The 22,886-nt window shown below is 43.2% G+C and overlaps 1 protein-coding gene across 5 annotated transcripts in view; it reads left to right on the forward strand.

Annotated features, from left to right (window-relative positions):
* The window catches only part of PPP2R2B (protein phosphatase 2 regulatory subunit Bbeta), a 480,390-nt gene that overhangs the window by 403,003 nt on the left and 54,501 nt on the right, over positions 1-22,886 (forward strand). For all 5 annotated transcript variants that reach the window (XM_077265822.1, XM_077265823.1, XM_077265821.1 and 2 more), the window contains 2 exons: positions 9,411-9,576; positions 20,344-20,456. In XM_077265822.1, the coding sequence (XP_077121937.1) occupies positions 9,411-9,576; positions 20,344-20,456 (279 nt within the window). The remainder of the gene's footprint in view (positions 1-9,410; positions 9,577-20,343; positions 20,457-22,886) is intronic.

Raw genomic sequence — 22,886 nt, forward strand, 5'->3', positions numbered from 1 at the left:
TAATTGTTTATGGAGTAAAATATATATTTGTTAGCTTGTCTCTCTCTTCTCTATAACGAACTGTGTATCCTCTGAGGTGAATTACGCAACTGATTTGGGGTTGGCTCTGGACCCGTTAACCTTTGGTGCAATCGGAGCTGGTGGCAGCATACTTTGTTCTGTGCAATTGAGAAGCTTTCTCGTGATGGCGGCTTGTTAATTATTGTTCCCGCGTGAGTGGGAGTAGTTAAATCGCCCTTGCTGCAGTGAGCCCAATAGCCAGTACATAGCAGTCAGCCTTTCTGGCGACTACTTACCCTAGGTGCAGTACCTAATCTGACCTGAGGGTATAGGGGCGCTGAGAGCTGCAAGTTCCAAACCAGAAATGGGATATAGATAAATCCCCTTCAGAAAGAAAAAGGGGGCAACCAAATAACCCCGGTTCAAGAAAAATTGGTGTGAGGAGTGGAGACGATAAAGATATCCTCCCCGGGATCCCTGACATATTGTTGGGATCCGTGACTTATCGTTGGCAGCACGGTGTGAATCCGTGACATTCACACGCTGCGTTTTTGCTATGTTTTTTTAATGCCAATTTTCAGCTGTGTTTCACAGTGCCAGCAAAGTCTGAGATTTCAGAAATCTCATGCAACACATCTTGGTTTTATTTTTTTCCTGCCTTTTTTTTTGTCAAAGAGCTGCATTTTTTGCAAAAGGTAGCATGTCATTTTTTTCAGCATCTGTGCAGCATTTTTCACCCATTGAAAGCAATCGGGAAAGTAAAAAACACTGCCAAAAAACGCAGGTATCCGCTTTCGCTTCATTTTTTGGGCCAAAACCTGATGACGTTAAATGTTTTTTTTTTTGTTTGTTTTGTTTTTTTTATGCACTTAATATCAGCATACACAAGAGACAAATGTACCCTGGCAAAAACGCAGCAAAAACGAAGAAAAAAATGCTTTTTGTAAGCAGCATAAACACCGCTTAAAGTTTTACATTACAAAAAAAGCGCAATGTGTGAACATAGCCTTAAAATGGATTTAAAACCTTTGTTGGTAGAGATATATTTTTGTTTTTCAATTAAAGCGTTACAGATCCAATAACTAAATTCTTCCTATTGTGTAAACGAGTAATACTCTAACAAGTTACACTAGATCCAGGTAATGCGAGTTAAGTCACAGTTCCTGCAAAGAGCTCAATGCCACATGGCTGGGGTTGAACTCCATCAGGATGCTTGGCAAAAGGAGACAAATCACAATTTCGGGCTGCGCTTCCGAAATAAAGATCCTTGATTCAGCTAGGGGCAAACAAGTCATTGGTGCAACCTGTGGAGCCACAAGGGGGTCATTTCCACCTCCAAAGCATTCTGATGAGCTATTGGACAGGAAAACAGTATATTGACCCTTTGCAGTGTATGTCCATCAGTGGATTGAGCGATGAAGATGAGCAGATTTTACTGCATGACTCGTTTCGACACCGGGTTGACGTCTTTTTCAAGTGTTAAAGGGAACCTGTCACCCCCAAAATCGCTGGTGAGGTAAGCTCACCGGCATCAGGGGCTTATCTACAGCATTCTGTAATGCTGTAGATAAGCCCCCGATGTTACCTGAAAGAGGAGAAAATGACGTTAGATTATACTCACCCAGGGGCGGTCCCGCTGCGGTCCAGTCAGATGGGTGTCTCCGGTCCGCTCCGGCGCCTCCCATCTTCGTTCCATGACGTCCTCTTCGGGTCTTTAGGCCGCGGCTCCGGCGCAGGCATACTTTGTCTGCCCTGTTGAGGGCAGAGCAAAGTACTGCAGTGCGCAGGCGCCGGGCCTCTCTGACCAGTTTTATTGAGCCGTTGATACAAAAATGTATGCAACTTGCACATTTATTGTCTTTTATTTAGAATAGAAAAAGTTGCAGGCTCTTTTCAATACTTCACATTCACAACCAGTTCAGTTAGTTTTTAATTCCCAGTTTACAGCTGGTGAAATACTAATGTATAGTTACAGAAATATATACCATAAACCTGTAATTTAAGTTTTATTTCTATTTTTAGGTCTATTTTAATTTGTGTGAATCTAAATGGCTCCTTTTGTGACTGATTAATTACCATTGCACAAAAACAACCCCCAAAATACATGTCTGACAGTGTAACTTCCCCTGTAATTTTGTGGTTGCTTATTAGCTGCCTTAATTAGAGTAACCAAGCAACATTACAAATAAGCTGATTTGAAAATGGCATAGTAAATATACTGTTTCCTCCATTACAATGGAGTTTTTACTGAAAAGATACTTCATTGCGCTCACTTTTTTTTTTATATACAGTCAGGTTTTTTACACGCTCATTCATGCAGTGGTTTTCATTCTTATTGGAATATGCACAATGTAGATTTAGACTGAATGCACCAAAAAAGCAAAGTTTTATACATATGGAAACAAGAAGCAATAAACCTGTCTGAAAGAAACCAGAATGTGATATACCTTAGATACCTCAATGTACCCCCCTTTTACTGTGATGACAGTTACACATACCCTCAGCATTCTCTCAAGCAGCTTCATCAAGTAGTCACCTGGAGTGGCTTCAGAAGAACAGGTATCTCCCCTGAAGAATCCCACTGCGCTGTTCAGACGCTCCCCCAGCTCAGACGCTCCCCCGCCTTCCAGCGTTATTTGCGGCTGCTTCATTCCAAACGCTGGCAAGGAAACCTGTATATTACGGCAACGCTGGAAGGCGGGGGACCGGGGGAGCGTCTGAACAGCGCAGTGCGCATGCCCAGGAACCCCATCCCCGCACTGTGCATAATGAATAACACAGTGCGGGGCGGGGATTCAGCAACAGGGTGGCCGCACTGCCCGCACAAGCTCAGTCAGGCACCCTGCATCTGACCTATGACGGACAATGAAGACTGCGCCTGTCCCAGGCAGGCACGCACAGCGCAGGGGCCGGATTTAAGAAGAAACAGCGCGAAGGGGGCGGCGACCACATCCCCAGAAGAGAAGAGTGACGGCCGTTGGGAGATTCACAGAGGAGGCTTCGGACCGCCTCCAGGTCTACAGACAGGTTAGTTAGGGCAAATTTTAAAACGCTTTATTGAGGGAATAACGGAATCAAAAACTAAAAGAGCCACCTTGTTAGACTGCAGCATTACTGCTGCACAAGGTGGCTCTTTTAGTTTATAATGGCTGGAGGGGGTGACAGTGGCCCTTTAAAGCTTATGCGACCATTAGTTGTGGTTTGCAGAGGCGGTTTTGGTACACCATTCCATACAACGCTGTGCCCTAGTCCATAACTGTTTCAAGTCCGATTATGACAAAAACCCATCAACTAAGTAAAGAAAATCAACATTACTTTCTAACCATAGACATGAAAGTTAGCCAGTATGGAAAAGTGCTAGAACCTTAAAAGTAGCCTTAAGTACAGTCATGAAAACTGTGATTAAACTGGCTCTCGTGAGGACTGCCCCAGGAAAGAGCAACCAAGAAATTATTTCTACTGTAAAGGAACCTATTACCAGGGTCAGAAAATGCTAATTGGCACAACCTTAGAAAGCAGCTCTCAAAAATGATATCCAGACATAAAGTAGCAGACATCTCAACATCAAGTGTCCAGAGAAGACTGCAAGAAGCAGGATTTAGGGTTTATTGTTAAATTGCTACAAAATAGCCTCTACCATGGACCGTGGACCAGGACCCCATGAAAAGTCTTGGTTGGACAAGCAAAATAAGAACCGAACATTAGATAAGTGGAAATCTGTAATTTGATGAGCAAAATTTGAGATTTTTGAACCAATTGCCATTTTTTGCTGATAAATTTGTGGTGTCCACCATAGAACTTGGAGGGGGAGGACTATGTGACCAAGGAGAGGGATGAAGTCCTGTCTTAGACAACATAGCCTGCACAATTGCCCAACCTCAACCCGTTTGGGACGAATTGGACCATAGTGTGAAGGCAAAAGCACCAACAAGTACTCCGTACCTTTGGTGACACCTTTAAGACTGTTGAAAAACCTTTCCATGTGACTACCTGATGAAGATGCTTGAGAGTGTCATAGCTGTATTCATTCTGACCCAATGTCAGTACGCCAGATCACCAGTGAGAGCCAAATCAAGTAGTTACACCCGTTATTTTACAAGCGCGCTTGGAGGCAAAAAGACACCTCACAAATATCCTGTGAGCAAGTCACTTTTATCTGATATAATAAAACCAAGGCAATGTTTTATACCATTTACAACAAATGCATTTTAATGTAACTCATGTAGTCCCCACCATCACCCAGGGTCATACTTTATTTACCATGCACCCAGAACATGTTGTTGCTGACTATTGAAAGCATACATGATAAGAAGTATAGTCTCCTTGAAGAGGAGACCATCAGACTACTGCGTCAACAGATTCTAGTAATTCTAACACTTAAAGGCAAGAGGCACTTAAAGCAAACTATTAACCCTTCTATAACAAGAGCATGCCAAGGATGTGTAAAACATCAGAGTAAAAGGGGGGTACTTTGAGAAATCTAAATATTATCTTTTAGTTTCACACATGTCTATTCACCTTGTTTCCATATATATTCCTTTTTGGTATAGCTGCCTTATCTGTGTAGTGGTCATAGCTTAAAAATCTACCCTACACATGTGGTCAAAATTGTTGGTACCCCTCGTTTGACAGAAAAACCCACAATGGTCACAGAAATAACTTGAATCTGACTAAAGTAATAATAAATAAAAGATCTATGAAGATGAACAAATGAAAGTCAGACATTGCTTTTCAACCATGCTTCCGAAGATGTAAAACAAAAAAATAACTCATGAAATAGGCCTGGACAGAAATGATGGTACCCCCTGTAAATAATGTGACAAAAGAGACATGTTAAATCAAGGTGTGTCCACTAACTAGCATCACAGGTGTCTACAATCTTGGAATCAGTGAGTGAGCCTTTATATAGGGTTACAGATACTCACTGTGCTGTTTGGTGACATGGTGTGTATCACACTCAACATGGACCAGAGGAAGCGAAGGAAAGAGTTGTCTCAGGAGATTAGAAAGAAAATTATAGACAAACATGTTAAAGGTTAAAGTTATAAGACCATCTCCAAGCAGCTTGATGTTCCTGTGACTACAGTTGCACATATTATTCAGAAATTTTAAGATCCATGGGACTGTAAGCAACCTCACTGGACATGGCCGCAGGAAGAAAATTGATGATAAATTAGAGACAGATAATACGTATGGTAACAAGAGTCCAGAAAAACTTCTAAACAGATTAAAGATGAACTTCAAGCTCAAGGAACATCCGTGTCAGGTTGTACCATCTGTCGTTGTATGAAACAAAGTAGACTTCATGGGAGATGACCAAGGAGGACACCATAGTTGAAACAAAAATCATAATAAAGCCAAACTGGAATTTGGCAAACTACATGTTGACAAGCCACAAAGCTTTTGGGAGCATGTCCTATGGACAGATGAGACAAAAATGGAACTTTTTGGCAAGGCACATCAGCTTTATGTTCAGAGACAGAAAAATGAAGCATATCAAGAAAAGAACACTGTCCCTACTGTGAATCATGGAGGAGGCTCTGTTATGTTCTGGGGCTGCTTTGCTGCATCTGGTACAGGGTGTCTAAAATCTGTGCAGGGTACAATGAAATCTCAAGACTATGAAGGGTTTCTAGAGAGAAATGTGCTGCCCAGTGTCAGAAAGCTTGGTCTCAGTCACAGGTCATGGGTCTTGCAACAGGATAATGACCAAAAACACACAGCTAAAAACACCCAAGAATGGCTATGAGTGAAACATTGCACTGTTCTGAAGTGGCCTTCTATGAGCCCTGATCTAAATCCTATTGAGCATCTTTGGAAAGAGCTGAAACATGCTGTGTGGAAAAGGCAACCATCAAACACGAGGCTCTTGAGGAGTGGGCCAAAATATCTGTCGAGGTGCAGACGTCACAGTTACAGGAATAGTTTGATTGTAGTGATTGCCTTAAAAAGTTGTGCAACAAAATATTAAGTTAAGGGTACCATCATTTCTGTCCAGGCCTATTTCATGAGTTTTATTTATTTATTTTTTTATTCTGTGGAAGCATGGTGGAAAAGCAATTTCTGACTTTCATTTGTTCATTTTCATAGATCTCTCTTTCTTCAGGTAGCTTTCCCTCCTCGTTTAACCCCTTCATGACCTTGGGATTTTCCATTTTTCCGTGTTTGTTTTTTGCTCCCCTTATTCCCAGAGCCATAACTTTTTTATTTTTCCGTCAATATGGCCATGTGAGGGCCTATTTTTTGCGAAACAAGTTGTACTTTTGAACGACATCATTGGTTTTAGCATGGTGTGTACTAGAAAACGGGAATAAAAATTCTAAGTGCGGTGAAATTGCAAAAATCCCACACTTGTTTTTTGATTGGCGTGCAGTCCCACACTTGTTTTTTGATTAACTTTTTTACTAGGTTCACTAAAAGCTAAAACTGACCAGCCATTGATTCTCGAGGTCATTACGAGCTCATAGACACCTAACATGTTTAGGTTATCTTTTATCTAAGTGGTGAAAAAAAATTCCAAACTTTGCTAAAAAAAAATTGCGCCATTTTCCGATACCCGTAGCGTCTCCATTTTTCATGATCTGGGGTCAGGTGAGGGCTTATTTTTTGCGTGCTGAGCTGGCGTTTTTAATGATAGCATTTTGGTGCAGATACATTCTTTTGATCGCCCGTTAATGCATTTTAATGCAATGTCGCGCGACCAAAAAAACGTAATTCTGGCGTTTCAAATGTTTTTCTCGCTACACCGTTTAGCGATCAGGTTGATCCTTTTTTTTTTTTTTTTATTGATCGGGCGATTCTGAACGCGGCGATACCAAATGTGTAGGTTTGATTTTTTTTAATTGATTTATTTTGAATGGGGCGAAAGGGGGGAGATTTAAACTTTTATAATTTTTTTTATTTTTTTCACATTTTTCTTTACTTTTTTTTTTTTTTTTACTTTTGCCATGCTTCAATAGCCTCCATGGGAGGCTAGAAGCTGGCACAACTCGATCGGCTCTGCTACATAGCAGCGATCATCAGAGAAATGCAGGTGTGCTATGAGCGCCGACCACAGGGGGGCGCTCACAGCAGGCCAGCATCAGTAACCATAGAGGTCTCAAGGACCTCTATGGCTACCATTCTGACGCGTTGCTGACCCCCGATCATGTGACGGGAGTCGGCGATGCGCTCATGTCCGGCCGCCTGGCCGGAAGCGCTGGTTAGATGCCGCTGTCAGCGTTTGACAGCGGCATTTAACTAGTTAATAGCGGCGAGTGAATCGCAATTTCACCCGCCGCTATTGCGGGCACATGTCAGCTGTTCAAAACAGCTGACATGTCCCAGCTTTGATGCAGGCTCACCGCCGGAGCCCTGCATCAAAGCACGGTATCTGACCTCGGACGTACTATCCCGTCCGTGGTCAGAAAGAGGTTAAACATGCCATCATAACCCCTTTACTTAAAAAGCCATCCCTGGACCAGAACTGCACTGCTAACTACAAACCTGTCTCTAGCCTTTCCTTCATCTCTAAAGTGGAACACTTGGTCTACTGCCGTCTGATCCGCTATCTCTTGGATAACTCTCTTCTCGACCCCTTACAATCTGGTTTCCGCCCTTTACACTCCACTGAAACTGCCCTCACTAAAGTCTCTAATGATCTAATAACAGCTAAATCCAAAGGTCATTGCTCTCTGCTGATTCTCCTGGATCTCTCTGCCGCATTTGATACTGTGGATCACCAGCTCCTTCTCACTATGCTCCGCTCCATAGGCCTCAAGGTCACAGCCCTCTCCTGGTTCTCCTCCTACCTCTCTGACCGCTCCTTCACTGTATCTTTTGCCGGCTCCTCTTCCTCTCCTCGTCCCCTTACTATCGGGGTTCCGCAGGGCTCAGTCCTAGGCCCCCTCCTCTTCTCTCTATACACTGCTCCTATTGGACAAACAATCAGCAGATTTGGGTTCCAGTATCATCTCTATGCTTACGACACCCAATTATACACTTCTCCCTTGACATCACCCCTACCCTAATTAAAAATACCAAGGATTGTCTGTCTGCTGTCTCTAACATCATGTCCTCCCTCTATCTGAAACTAAATCTCTCCAAAACGGAACTTCTTGTGTTTCTCCCTTCTACTAACCTCACTCTACCTAACATCAAAATAACCCTGGAGGGATCAACCATAACTCCCAAGCAGCATGCCCGCTGTCTTGGGGTCATATTCGACACCGAACTTTCCTTTACTCCCTATATCCGATCACTCACTCGCTCTTGTCACCTGCATCTTAAAAACATCTCCAGAATCCGACCTTTTCTCACCTTTGAAACTGCTAAGACTCTTACTGTCGCTCTTATTCATTCTTGTCTGGACTACTGCAACTCTCTTCTGATCGGTCTCCCTCTTACCAAACTTTCTCCTCTCCAATCCATCTTGAATGCGGCAGCCAGGGTCATATTTCTGTCCAACCGCTTCACCGATGCCTCCATCTTGTGCTAGTCATTACACTGGCTACCCATTCGCTACAGGGTCCAGTATAAACTCTTCTCTCTCACCCACAAAGCTCTCCACAATTCTGTACCGCCTAATATCTCCTCTCTCATCTCTATCGCGGATCATGCAGCTTTATATGAAAATCCCTATTTACTATAATTGCCAGACCTGAAATAACAAGCACTTTTCACCTATTGTGTCCCCCCATTTCCTTGTAGATTGTAAGCTTGCGAGCAGGGGACCCCACTCCTAATGTCACTGTTTAATTTGTCTTAACTTGTATTGAAATTGTCTGTACATGTCTCTGCTTATTTGTAAAGTGTTTCGGAATATGTTGGTGCTATATAAATAAAAATTATTATTTTATTATTATTATTATTAATGTTGTTATTATTATTATTATTATCTCTTATTACCTTTGTCAGATTCAAGTTATTTCTGTGACCATTGTGGGTTTTTCTGTCATTAAACGAGGGGTACCAACAATTTTGACCACGTGTGTGTATGGTTGATGGATGTCACAGGCATCCCTTCAACACCTTGATTAACTGCATAACATATTGGTGAATTTTTATTGATCTGCAATGAAAACGTAATAAAAATGTCATTGCATATATGTTTGACTGATGCCTGTGATGTATAGGGTGGCATTCATGACCCATATACTTACATAAAACAAAAAAACTGTATAATTTTAACAGACTTGTATTTGTACTTGACACTGAACAATAGAATTGCAAAGTCTGTTATTCCATAACCAGATTTTGGGGAAATTTTGAGGCCCTGATACACATTTGGCTCTCGGCAAACATTAGTCTAATCTGAGTGGTCACCCTAATATAAATGTATAATAAAAATGTTAAGATTACCTCCACAGTTATCATTTCATCCTGCCTGAATAACCATTTCTAAAAAAGAGACCTGTTTTCTTCCATGACAGAGCAAGAACCAACCTCACAGAAGAGGCGAGTACAATGTTTACAGCACTTTCCAGAGCCACGAGCCAGAATTCGATTACTTGAAAAGTTTAGAGATAGAAGAGAAAATAAACAAGATAAGATGGCTTCCTCAGCAGAATGCCGCTTATTTTCTGCTATCTACGAACGGTAAGTGCGAGTGCATGTCTACAAGCTACATCCCTGATTGACTTTGTCATTTTTGTGATTTAAATGAATCCAGTCCAGACCTCACACTCCTAAAATTATAGTGGTCTTCCAAGACTTTGGTATTTACGGCATCCGTTTCTCAGGTCACATTCATTTGTATTACATGGACCTAGAATTTGTTGCTCAATGCCTTCCCTAGGTCCATACTTCTCAGGATTGTAGTTGGTCTAAGTGTGGTTTAAAAACCTTTTTACTAAAATAACTCATCTGGATAACTGAAGGACTTAACGTATATACTAGTGTGTAAGCTGACCCGAGTATAAGTCGAGGCAGCTAATTTTGCCTCGGAAAAACTGAAAACCTATTGTCTCAAGTATACGCCGGGTATCCATTGTCCCCTAATCCCTTTTCTGGTATGCATGGTTCCTCATCCCCATCCTTGTATGCATGGCTCCTTATTCCCATCCTTGTATGCATGGTTCCTCATCCCCATCCTTGTATGCATGGCTCCTTATTCCCATCCTTGTATGCATGGGCCCTTATGCCCATCCTTGTTTGCATGGTTCCTCATCCCCATCCTTGTATGCATGGCCCCTTATGCCCATCCTTGTTTGCATGGTTCCTCATCCCCATCCTTGTATGCACGGCTCCTTATCCCCATCCTTGTATGCGTGGCTCCTTATTCCCATCCTTGTATGCATGGCTCCTTATTCCCATCCTTGTATGCGTGGCTCCTTATTCCCATCCTTGTATGCATGGTTCCTCATCCCCATCCTTGTATTCATGGCTCCTCATCCCCATCCTTGTATGCGTGGCTCCTTATTCCCATCCTTTTCTGCATGGTTCCTCATCCCTCATTCTTGTATGTATGACCCCCATGAGAAAAGCTTAAAAAAAAATCCTACTTGCCACACCCTTGCAGCATCTCGTTCCAGTGCCAGCAGCTCCTGCGGCCGAGCATTCACATATCCCCACTCAGTAAGGTAATGAATATTCACCTCTCTCCATGCCTATAGGTGTGGAGAGAGGTGAATATTCATTACCTTAATGAGCGGGCACTTGTGATAGCCCGGCAGCTGCTTTGAAGCAGGCGACTGCTGCTGACACTGCGCGCGCTATAAGAGAAATGAATGTTCACTGCAAGTGCAGTGAACATTTATTTATTTTAAGTTTTTTTTAACAGCGGGCACAGGCTTTAGCCGCAGCCGCCGGCTTCTGCCTCCTGTGACCCCCCTCCTTCTCCGCCGCTCCCCCACCATCTGATGCGACAGTGATTTGTGTATAAGCCAAGGGGGGCATTTTCAGCACAAATAATGTGCTGAAAAACTTGGCTTATACACATGTATATACGGTATTTCATTGTTACTGATTGGGCTGTACCGTACTATTATAAAAACTAATACAGCAGCATTCTGTAAGCTCTAAGATGTATGCAAACATTCAGTGTTTGCATACATCTTGGTGCTTACAGAAAGTGCTGCTGTATTCTTTTATTTGTACACTATGCAGTCATGGCAGCTCGCACCTATTCACACTTGCTTTATTCTGTCCAATGGTGCTCAACAGTTTTTTATTTTTATAAGAATCTACATAATGCTTTGTATCTGTCAAAGTTGATGATTCGTTTAAAGAATAGAAGTAACCTACTTTTATTGTAGTACACAAAACACTCCTTTCCTTCACAACTAGTCTATAGAGCAAGGGGATTTTTGATCACTTTCTGAAAAGCTTTTTCTAAGGTGCTTTATAAAAAATGCATTATGAAGGGCAGCACGGTGGCTAGCACTGTAGCTTTGCAGCACTGGGGTCCTGGGTTTAAATCCAACCACGTACATCATCTGCAAGGAGTTTGTATATTCTCCCCATATTTACATGGGTTTCCTCCCACACTCCAAACACATGCTGATTGGGAATTTAAATTGTGATCCCCAATGGGGACAGCGATGATGATGTATGTAGAGCGCTGTGGAATTAATGGCGCTATATGCGAGTAAAATGAAATGACGTGACGACCTCAGCTTCAAGAATGATATTAAAGGGGAACTGCTCAATATGACAACCTAACGTTATCAAATTCTGTGTCACACCTGTGGGTTCAAAATGCTCACTATACCCCTGGATAAAATCCTTGAGGGGTGTAGTTTCAAAAATGGGGTCACTTGTGGTTTCCATGTTTTAGGCACATCAGGGGCTCTCCAGACGCAACATGGCTTCCGCTAATTATTCCAGCCCATTTTGCATTCAATAAGTGAAATGGCGCTCCTTCCCTTACATGCCCTTCTATTATCCCAAGCAGTAGATTTTCCCCACTGGGTATCAGCATATTCAGGAAAAATGACACACGATTTTGGGGTCACTTTTCTCCTGTTACCCTTGTGAAAAAAAAAAAAAAAAAAAATTGAGTCTAAAGTAAATCCGCATTGCTTCAATTCTTATGAAGCACCTGAAGGGATAATAAGCTTCTTGAATGTGGTTTTGAGCACCCCTAAAGGTGCAGTTTTTAGAATGGTGTCAATATTGGGTATTTTTTGTCATATGGATCCCACAAAGTCACTTCAAATGTGATGTGATCCCTAAAAATATAAAAATGGTTTTGTTAATTTTGTAGGAAAAATGAGAAATCGCTGGTCAACTTTGAACTCTTCTGAGTTCCTAGCAAAAAAAAAAGCTTTTTTCAAAAATTGTTCTGATGTAAAGTAGACATGGGGAATGTTATTTATTGACTGTTTTGTGGGACATACAGTAACTCTGATTTAAGAGCATAAAAATTAAGTTTGAAATGTGCAAAATGTTCGCCAAATTTCTCTTTTTAGCAAAGAGACATATGTCCTATCGAAGAAATTTTACCAGATCATGAAGTATAATGTTACGAAAATGCTTTCTCAGAATCGGTTGGATCCATTGAAGTGTTTGAGTTATAACCACATGAAGGGACACTGGTCAGAATTGTAAAATTTGGCTTGGCCATTAACGTCAAAGTTCGCTCAGTCACTAAGGAGTAAAGGCCATCCAAGAATGTTGTGGTTAAAAGGACTAGTCTGAGGCAGGTCACCGGCAGCGTTTCCAAGCACTGCTGTCTTAGATTAACAGGTCTGTCCGTATACATACACATATGGAGAGAACAGTCCGTCTAGAGGAGGTCTGGGGAGGCTTCGTTGGTTAGTCTCCCTAGTGGTGGCGTCCACAGACAATTTTTTTTTCTTTCTTTTTTAGTATCTTTCTCTTAAATGCAGTTCCGTTCCAGGGTGAGTCATGTCTGAGTCATGCTGCCCATGAAACAACTTATTTTTTAGACCATCTTAATTGATGGTTCCACACCAGGTATTCACTTCAAAGGGTTTCCCAGAGTTTTTGATGAGCAGATCTACAGGTCCTTCTCAAAAAATTAGCATATAGTGTTAAATTTCATTATTTACCATAATGTAATGATTACAATTAAACTTTCATATATTATAGATTCATTATCCACCAACTGAAATTTGTCAGGTCTTTTATTGTTTTAATACTGATGATTTTGGCATACAACTCCTGATAACCCAAAAAACCTGTCTCAATAAATTAGCATATTTCACCCGTCCAATCAAATAAAAGTGTTTTTTAATAACAAACAAAAAAACCATCAAATAATAATGTTCAGTTATGCACTCAATACTTGGTCGGGAATCCTTTGGCAGAAATGACTGCTTCAATGCGGCGTGGCATGGAGGCAATCAGCCTGTGACACTGCTGAGATGTTATGGAGGCCCAGGATGCTTCAATAGCGGCCTTAAGCTCATCCAGAGTGTTGGGTCTTGCGTCTCTCAACTTTCTCTTCACAATATCCCACAGATTCTCTATGGGGTTCAGGTCAGGAGAGTTGGCAGGCCAATTGAGCACAGTAATACCATGGTCAGTAAACCATTTACCAGTGGTTTTGGCACTGTGAGCAGGTGCCAGGTCGTGCTGAAAAATGAAATCTTCATCTCCATAAAGCATTTCAGCCGATGGAAGCATGAAGTGCTCCAAAATCTCCTGATAGCTAGCTGCATTGACCCTGCCCTTGATGAAACACAGTGGACCAACACCAGCAGCTGACATGGCACCCCACACCATCACTGACTGTGGGTACTTGACACTGGACTTCAGGCATTTTGGCATTTCCTTCTCCCCAGTCTTCCTCCAGACTCTGGCACCTTGATTTCCGAATGACATGCAAAATTTGCTTTCATCAGAAAAAAGTACTTGGGACCACTTAGCAACAGTCCAGTGCTGCTTCTCTGTAGCCCAGGTCAGGCGCTTCTGCCACTGTTTATGGTTCAAAAGTGGCTTTACCTGGGGAATGCGGCACCTGTAGCCCATTTCCTTCCACACCAGACTCAGTCCACTGCTTCCTCAGGTTCCCCAAGGTCTGGAATCGGTCCTTCTCCACAATCTTCCTCAGGGTCCGGTCACCTCTTCTCGTTGTACAGCGTTTTCTGCCACATTTTTGCCTTCCAACAGACTTACCATTGAGGTGCCTTGATACAGCACTCTGGGAACAGCCTAATTGTTGAGAAATTTCTTTCTGGGTCTTACCCTCTTGCTTGAGGGTGTCAATGATGGCCTTCTTGACATCTGTCAGGTCGCTAGTCTTACCCATGATGGGGGTTTTGAGTAATGAACCAGGCAGGGAGTTTTTAAAAGCCTCAGGTATCTTTTGCATGTGTTTAGAGTTAATTAGTTGATTCAGAAGATTAGGGTAATAGGTCGTTTAGAGAACCTTTTCTTGATATGCTAATTTATTGAGACAGGTTTTTTGGGTTATCAGGAGTTGTATGCCAAAATCATCAGTATTAAAACAATAAAAGACCTGACAAATTTCAGTTGGTGGATAATGAATCTATAATATATGAAAGTTTAATTGTAATCATTACATTATGGTAAATAATGAAATTTAACACTATATGCTAATTTTTTGAGAAGGACCTGTATGTCACTATACAATGTACACAGCTGTATTTTAGATAGGGTTATACACTGTTTAACATCTGAGATCTGCAGCCGAGAAAACAAGGACTATCATAACTGCTGCACCCAGCTAGCGAAGTGATGCGTCGCTGGAATCCGGGGTCTCTGTCCAAGCACAGCTGCTACTATAAGTAAGGTTCTGGGCCTGGCTGCAGAATCCTGGTCTCTTTATTGTTGAAACATCGTCCCTGGGGTGTCTAATAGTCTAGGCCATAAGATTTATAGAACTGAGAAACCTCTTTATTGGTGTTTTCGAAGAATATGAAAATGTAGTCAACAATTGAATAACGTAACAAAAGAACCTATAATAATCTATACATCTACCCCCACCAGCAGGGGCGTAACTACCGCTGTTGCCGCTGCGACCGGGCCCGGCGGGTCAGGGGCCCGGCAGGTCAGAGCAGTGGCGTATCCGGGGGGGCAGCCGGGGCATGTGCGGGGGAGCGGGGGCTGTCTAATTATACTCACCTACTCTTGGCGCGGTCCCTGCTTCCCGGCGCCCCGGCTTCTTCCTGTACTGAGCGGTCACATGGTACCGCTCATTACAGTAATGAATATGCGGCTCCACCTCCCATAGGGGTGGACCCGCATATTCATTACTGTAATGAGCGGTACCAGTAACGGTAACGGTGAACGCTCAGTACAGGAAGAAGCAGCGCCGGGGAAGCAGGGACTGCACCGCGCCTGGAGCAGGGGAGTATAACCTGGAGGGGAGCGCTGCGCGATAGTCACCTCTCCTCGTTCCAGCCGCCGCTCCGTCTTCTGCAGTGACGCTGAGGTCAGAGGGCGTGATGACGTATTTAGTGCGCGCCTGACCCGTCAGTGCAGAGGAAGTGGAAAATGGAGAGGTGAATAGAACGAGGAGCGGTGAATATTTAAAGTGCCGGGGGCCTGAGCGACGGAGAGGTGAGTATGTGATTTTTTTTTTTTATTTTTATTTTTTTTTATCGCAGCAACAGCAAATGGGGCAAGTGTCTGTATGGGGCCATAACGTTTGTGCAGCATTATATGGGGGCCATAATGTTTGTGCAGCACTATATGGGGGCCATAACGTTTGTGCAGCACTATATGGGGGCCATAACGTTTGTGCAGCACTATATGGGGGCCATAACATTTGTGCGGGGCCATAACGTTTGTGCAGCACTATATGGGGGCCATAACATTTGTGCGGGCCATAACGTTTTTGCAGCACTATATGGGGGCCATAATGTTTGTGCAGCACTATATGGGGGCCATAATGTTTGTGCAGCACTATATGGGGCCATAACGTTTGTGCAGCACTATATGGGGGCCATAACGTTTGTGCAGCACTATATGGGGGCCATAACGTTTGTGCAGCACTATATGGGGGCCATAATGTTTGTGCAGCACTATATGGAGGCCATAACGTTTGTGCAGCACTATATGGGGGCCATAACATTTATATGGGGGCCATAACGTTTGTGCAGCACTATATGGGGGCCATAACATTTGTGCAGCACTATATGGGGGCCATAACATTTGTGCGGGCCATAACGTTTGTGCAGCACTATATGGGGGCCATAACGTTTGTGCAGCACTATATGGGGGCCATAACATTTGTGCGGGCCATAACGTTTGTGCAGCACTATATGGGGGCCATAACGTTTGTGCAGCACTATATGGGGGCCATAACGTTTGTGCAGCACTATATGGGGGCCATAACATTTGTGCAGCACTATAATGGGGCAAGTGTCTGTATGAGGTCACATTATGCAACTTTGCAATAAAGCTATAGTGTGCAAAATGAATAGGGAAAAAATATGAATTTGGGAGGAAAATATTTTGGCGTGGGAGGGGGGGACCCATTTGAAAGTTCGCACCGGGGCCCATATCTTTGTAGTTACGCCACTGCCCACCAGCCTCGCTCAATATTCTCTTCCTTAAGCTGATGGGGAGATGTTATCCTGTGGTCATTATGGAAAAAATCCAGTACATTTACTACTTTACATAATGGTCATATCTTTCCCTTCCCTGAAACTTATGCTTCTCTGAATATTATCCACTTGAAAGGTTAGAATTTCTTCACCACAAGATAGCAGGTAGTCAATTGATCATTTTAATACAATTTGTAGACGCCTTAAATATGTTCAGAGGGGGAAAACACATTGTGAGCAAATAAAGATTAATTACATGGTGTAATGTTTTGCTAATTGAGTTTTAAAATAGTTTTTGATTAACAAGGATATTATCTCCACAATCGGGATGAGATTTTCAGCACCAGCAGGAAATTAAAATGAGTATTTTTTTTTAAAGTGTTCCATGTGATTTCATTTGTGCCAACTCCGTTAATGGGATGTGTTCAGCCAAGTGGGCCAGGGACAAATGAATGGAAGATGGAAGCGTGTAGAAAGTCGTGTATTTAGTGATCTTGGCCAACCTGAATATTTCCAGCTCCCTGTGAATACAAGACTAGAACACACATCAGTGTTTGATGGCATCATGGTGAATCACTTATGTTACAATATCTACATTTTTTTTTTTTTTGCATCTTACCGCACCACTTCTGCTTTTTTTTCTTCATCACTGGAGTGGTGCTTTAATTGTATGTCCCCGATCATATCCTCACCCTTTGGTGTCTTCACAATTTTTCGGTGCTGGTCCAGACCCACGGAGCCATCTATGAGTGCAGCCTTCAACTGACTGGAACTCAGACTTGCATTGAAAGCTTGTGCTGTAGCTCCTGACAGCCTGAACTAGGCCCTCATAGACTTACACTGATGAGTGACTTCCAGTGTGCTCCATGAAACACTGGAGCAGCCGGCAGGTCACAAACTAATACACTTTACTGCTTTCAATGGAAGAGCGTTTGTTGGATGAAAATGGCCTCATCTTCAATTATGTATTAGATATCTGGTGGTGTCACCAACAGGGGTAATATGTAGGTTTATACAGTATTTCTCATTTCTGCCACTTGTCTCTTACTGTCTACAGTGAACTTTTGGAAACGTCTACATACAGTACATAAGAGCTGGTTTGTTAATAAGTCAACATATTGAGGCCAAATTTATCAGTGGTTCTATGTCATTTTATAAATGTACTGCATTTTAGCCCTCTCTTTGGCAAACTCCCATCAGCCGCCGCTTGCTCTTGCTTGTCAGCGGCAGCAGGCGTAGGTTAAGGGCAGTAGTGCTGCAGCAAAAAATTGGACATGTAGGTGTTTTGCTCACGGACACACGGTCCATGGAAACATACTGACATGTGCGCAGACCCATTCACTTGAATGGCACGTCTCCGGTACATGTGAAAACTGTCACCACATGTACCGAACACACTGACGTCTGAAAGTACCCTCAAGTAGAGCAGTGATAAAGCATGTACGTTGAAGCGCCTGTTCAAAGTTTATGGGACGGACAGTGATGGCCAAGTATAGCACATAGAAGGGGCTACTAAACCTTTCTTACGGAACTGGGGTGGGAAGCAGCTACTCTTCCTGAGTTTGCTAGTTGACTGAAGCTCCTCCATGACTAATAATAATAATAATAATAATCTTTATTTATATAGCGCCAACATATTCCGCAGCGCTTTACAGTTTAACAGTTTCAAACACAACAGTCATAGGTAACAATGTTAACAGTACAGCAATAAAGCAAAATAAGACGACCCTGCTCGTGAGAGCTTACAATCTACAATGAGGTGGGGAGATACAAAGTACAGGTATGTATTTACAATGATGTATTTACAATGATGGTCCAGCCATCTTCAGGGGGTGGGGGATAGATGGAGATAGTGAATGGGCTACACACACACACAAACATAAAATGACTGATTAGGGAACGTGATAGGCCGCTCTGAACAAATGAGTTTTGAGTGAGCGCCTAAAGCTATGCAAGTTGTGGATGGTCCTAATATCTTGGGGTAGAGCATTCCAGAGGATTGGCGCAGCACGGGAGAAGTCTTGGAGTCGGGAGTGGGAGGTACGGATTAGTGCAGAGGTTAGTCGAAAGTCATTTGCAGAGCGCAGCGGTTGGCTAGGCCGATAGACAGAAATGAGGGAGGAGATGTATGGGGGTGCCGCACTATGGAGAGCTTTGTGGGTGAGAACAAGTACTTTGAATTGTATCCTGTAATGAATGGGCAGCCAGTGTAATGACTGGCGAAGAGCGGACACGTCCGAGTAACGATTAGCCAGATGGACGACCCTGGCTGCTGCATTAAGGATAGACTGGAGAGGGGAAAGTCGCGTGAGGGGGAGGCCAATTAAAAGAGAGTTACAGTAGTCCAGGCGGGAGTGGATTAGGGCGACAGTAAGAGTTTTTGTTGTCTCCATGGTGAGAAAAGGGCGGATTCTAGAGATGTTCTTTAGGTGTAAGCGGCACGAGCGGGCAAGAGATTGTATGTGGGAGGTGAAGGAGAGATCGGAGTCAAACATGACACCCAGACAGCGTGCCTGCTGCCTAGGTGTTATTATGGTGCCACCCACGGAGAGGGAAATGTCAGATTTAGGGAGGTTAGTAGAAGGCGGGAGCAGAAGAAGTTCAGTTTTGGAGAGGTTGAGCTTCAGATAGAGGGCGGACATGATGTTAGAGACTGCAGACAGACAGTCAGTGGCGTTCTGTAGTACAGCGGGGGTAAGGTCAGGGGCTGACGTGTATAGTTGTGTGTCATCAGCGTAAAGATGGTACTGAAAGCCAAATCTGCTGATGGTCTGTCCAATTGGGGCCGTGTAGAGGGAGAAGAGAAGGGGGCCAAGGACTGAGCCCTGAGGTACCCCGACAGTGAGAGGAAGAGGAGATGAAGTGGAGCCGGAGAATAGAACACTGAAGGAGCGGTCAGAAAGATAGGAAGAGAGCCAGGAGAGAGCAGTGTTCTTAATGCCTAGTGACTGGAGCCTAGAGAGTAGGAGAGGGTGGTCAACAGTGTCGAAAGCTGCAGAAAGATCGAGGAGAATGAGCAGAGAGTGGTCACCGTTACATTTTGCTGTCAGAAGGTCATTGGTCACCTTGATGAGTGCAGTTTCTGTTGAATGTAGGGGGCGGAACCCGGACTGTGAAGGGTCTAGGAGGAAATGAGTGGAGAGGTAACGGGTAAGGCGGGAGTAGACTAGGCGCTCCAGGAGTTTTGAGATGAAGGGTAGATTGGAGACCGGTCTGTAGTTGTTTGCACATGATGGGTCAAGGGTGGGTTTTTTTAGTAATGGAGTAATGATAGAGTGTTTGAAGGAGGAGGGGAAAATGCCAGAGGAGAGGGAGAGATTAATGACTAGTACAAAGCTCACTTCCATTGTGGCTAGTCTTCTGAATACCTTTTCTACTAATAAGCGCATGACATGTTGAGTCGGCGCAGTCATGATGAGCTTCATACATTTTTTTATTTTTTCTTCTACAGGATATTGAGCATGGCATAAAAAACATTGACCGGTGGCAGGCTACTGATTGGTGTATTATATCACCACATGAAATGCCATTGTCTGCCTTTGTGTTTATTAATCACAAAATGCTAGAAGCCTTTCCCAGCAGACTAACATTTGTGCTTTCATGGAGGTTCAGCAGCACCAGGGGAAGTGCTGTCATACATAGAAATTTAATTTATAGTGTATGGTCCAATGTCTAAAACAGTAGATTAATTTATGTCCTCTGTGAAAACTGCCGACCATAGTCGGGTTCTTCATGGGTAAACAGGCTCTCGCTGGGAGATCTCATCATAAAGGTTCCCATATCCACGTTGTTCCCAGGCAGGTTCCCCGTCCTAGTGATTTGTCCTCCCTTGAACAGTGGAAGCGGCTTTAATTTATTTTTTTATCTTGTTGTTTCTTCTATACAGACAAAACAGTAAAGTTATGGAAAGTCAGTGAACGAGACAAGAGACCGGAGGGTTATAACCTGAAGGATGAAGAAGGAAGGATACGTGACCCATGCACAATAACCTCATTACGAGTAAGAACATTACTATTAATTTAACCCTTGAAGGTTACAAAATGTAAAAAATTTTGCTGATAATTTTCTCTGGTACAAATTGGACTCCAACAGCTGCAGGCCTTCAAAAGGGAATCTTTTACATGAGCAGTTTGATATCTTTCCTCAGATCTTTGCTATAATGTGCTATTACTCTAGTATATGTCCTGTAGTGCAGTATACATAAGACCATCAGGCTCATTTCTATGGGTGTACGCTATATGATGGCACCCTGTCCAACTCCCTGTCAATAGCTTTATTTTAGTTTTTAGTTAGGCTATGCTTGCACTAGTCCACTATAAAGTTGTATCAGTCATGTTCATGACTAGATTGCTCTCGGGGAGTCTTTCCATTATTTGTGTCCAAAGAATGCTAAACAGTCCTTTCTGTCCCCATACATACTTATGTAATGCAGCACGAGTGAAATGTCTGACCCCGGACATGCAGGTCCTGTGTCCTGCTTCATTCACCAGTTACAAATTTTAAGCACCATGCAAGCACTTTTTTTCCAGCACTGGAGTGGTGCCTTTAAAGCGAACCTGTCAGCAGTTTTGGCCGATATGAGATACGACCACTGCCTTTCAGGGCTTATCTACAGCGTTCTATAGTTCTGTAGATAAGCCCCCGATCCAACCTGAAAGATACGATTTATTATACTCACCCGGGGCAGGGGATCCGGTCTGGTCCGATGGGCGTCGCAGGTCTAGGTCCGGCACCTCCCATCTTCTTATGATCGCCACCCTCCTGTTGCTTCATCGCTCCCCGGCATCGTGCTCCTGCGCAGACGTACTTATCTGCCCTGTTGTCTGTTGATGAAACCTGGTAACATCAAGGTTTAGCGTGTATTCTTGGGAAGCTCCAGACTGGCTCCGTTCGTTTGATAGTCCAGCCATCCTCTCAGACTGCAAAGCTATACTAACACATGATGGAGGGGAACTTGCAATACTTACAGTAAGTATTTGTCTCCACTAATTGACGTTATTTCCCCAGTCTACTGCATGCATCTTAAAAACTCTAGACTTGCTTCATGGATTGGCGCTTCCTGTGTTTCCTGCAGGTTCCATCACATGGTTATAGGATGTTTCGCCCCCCTGTGTACATCCTGTTCGTGACTCCAAGTTGAGTCGCCCGCCAGGGCAGTGGGGTACTCTGTACTGGGTCCGGTACTTGAAGGGGACGTCACGGTGGCTGCGACCTGGTCCATGGCCTTGGGCGCCCAAGTAAAAGGAAAGGTCTTTAAAGGGAGTTTAAGAATAAAGTTTGTTCGTGACGCCACCTGTGGTATTCGGTCAGTAGGGACCGACGGTGCTTAAAGGGGTCCTCTGGGGTGATGTTATGGCAGCTGGATGGTATAACTTCCCACAGGTGAAGTAAATGTACCTGGGGGCGAAACATCCAAACCCCCATCACATAAACAGTTCACATGACCGCTGCAGACAATGGCTAACTGCTAATTGGCTGCAACTTTCACAATTGCTTCCAAGCAGAAGAAAAGCGTGAAGGCTGCGCTTAGAGGATCTTTCACTGGGTATTTTTAACTGGTTTAACGATGCAGTTCCACTGATTCTAAAATAGTTTTTTTTTCTGTGCCCCTCTATTCAAAGTTGTGCCCCCTGAGAGTTTTATGGTATATGTCCAGTGGTTTGAAGGGAAAATATGCATCTCCTCTTTTAAGTATACTTTATTTTTTCTTTTAATTTCTGCAGCACACTAATTGGGTGTTGTCCTTTTAAAATAATAGTGTCCACGAAAATCTTTCAGTTTAAGGCATAATAGCCTGTAGGAGACGGATGTCTAAACGTGGCATCGATCACAGTCCTACATATACCATGGGAGATTTTTCCAGCCTCTCCCATGACGAGCAGTAAAGCACATTACCGCAGCAGTAGCTCCATGAAGAAGAGAGAAATAAGAGGATAAATAATATAGAAAGTGACACTTGGTAATTTAAAATCTATTGAGCTGTAGTTTCATCCCCAATTATTAATAACTAAGAGGACTTGATAAACGTTTACTCCGTGGTATTTGTTAAATACTTGATTACAGTAGACCTATGTTGCTTTAATTCTGCACTGATCTTGCATTGTAGTCCTCAAACTAACGAAAAAAATAAAAAAAAATCCTTGTTCCGATAGTCTATGCAGACGTTAGCCAAAAGCAAACTCTGTAGGCCAAAGTGAAAGTAACCTCTTGACAGCATTGCCATTCCCTGTCACATCTCCACTAGTCAAAGTGTAGACGACCAGCCTTGTACTCGAATACTCTATATACCGCCAGAAAAATGAAAAAAAAAAAAACACATGAAAGGCCAGAAAGAGGTCATGGAGGAAAAAGCAGTGAGCTGTTTTCCCTGCATTCAAATTCACCGAAGGGTTGGATATCATCTTGGATGCGTTCCACATAACAGATGTG

This window comes from Ranitomeya variabilis, chromosome 5, assembly GCF_051348905.1.
Source record: "Ranitomeya variabilis isolate aRanVar5 chromosome 5, aRanVar5.hap1, whole genome shotgun sequence".
Lineage (NCBI taxonomy): Eukaryota > Metazoa > Chordata > Amphibia > Anura > Dendrobatidae > Ranitomeya > Ranitomeya variabilis.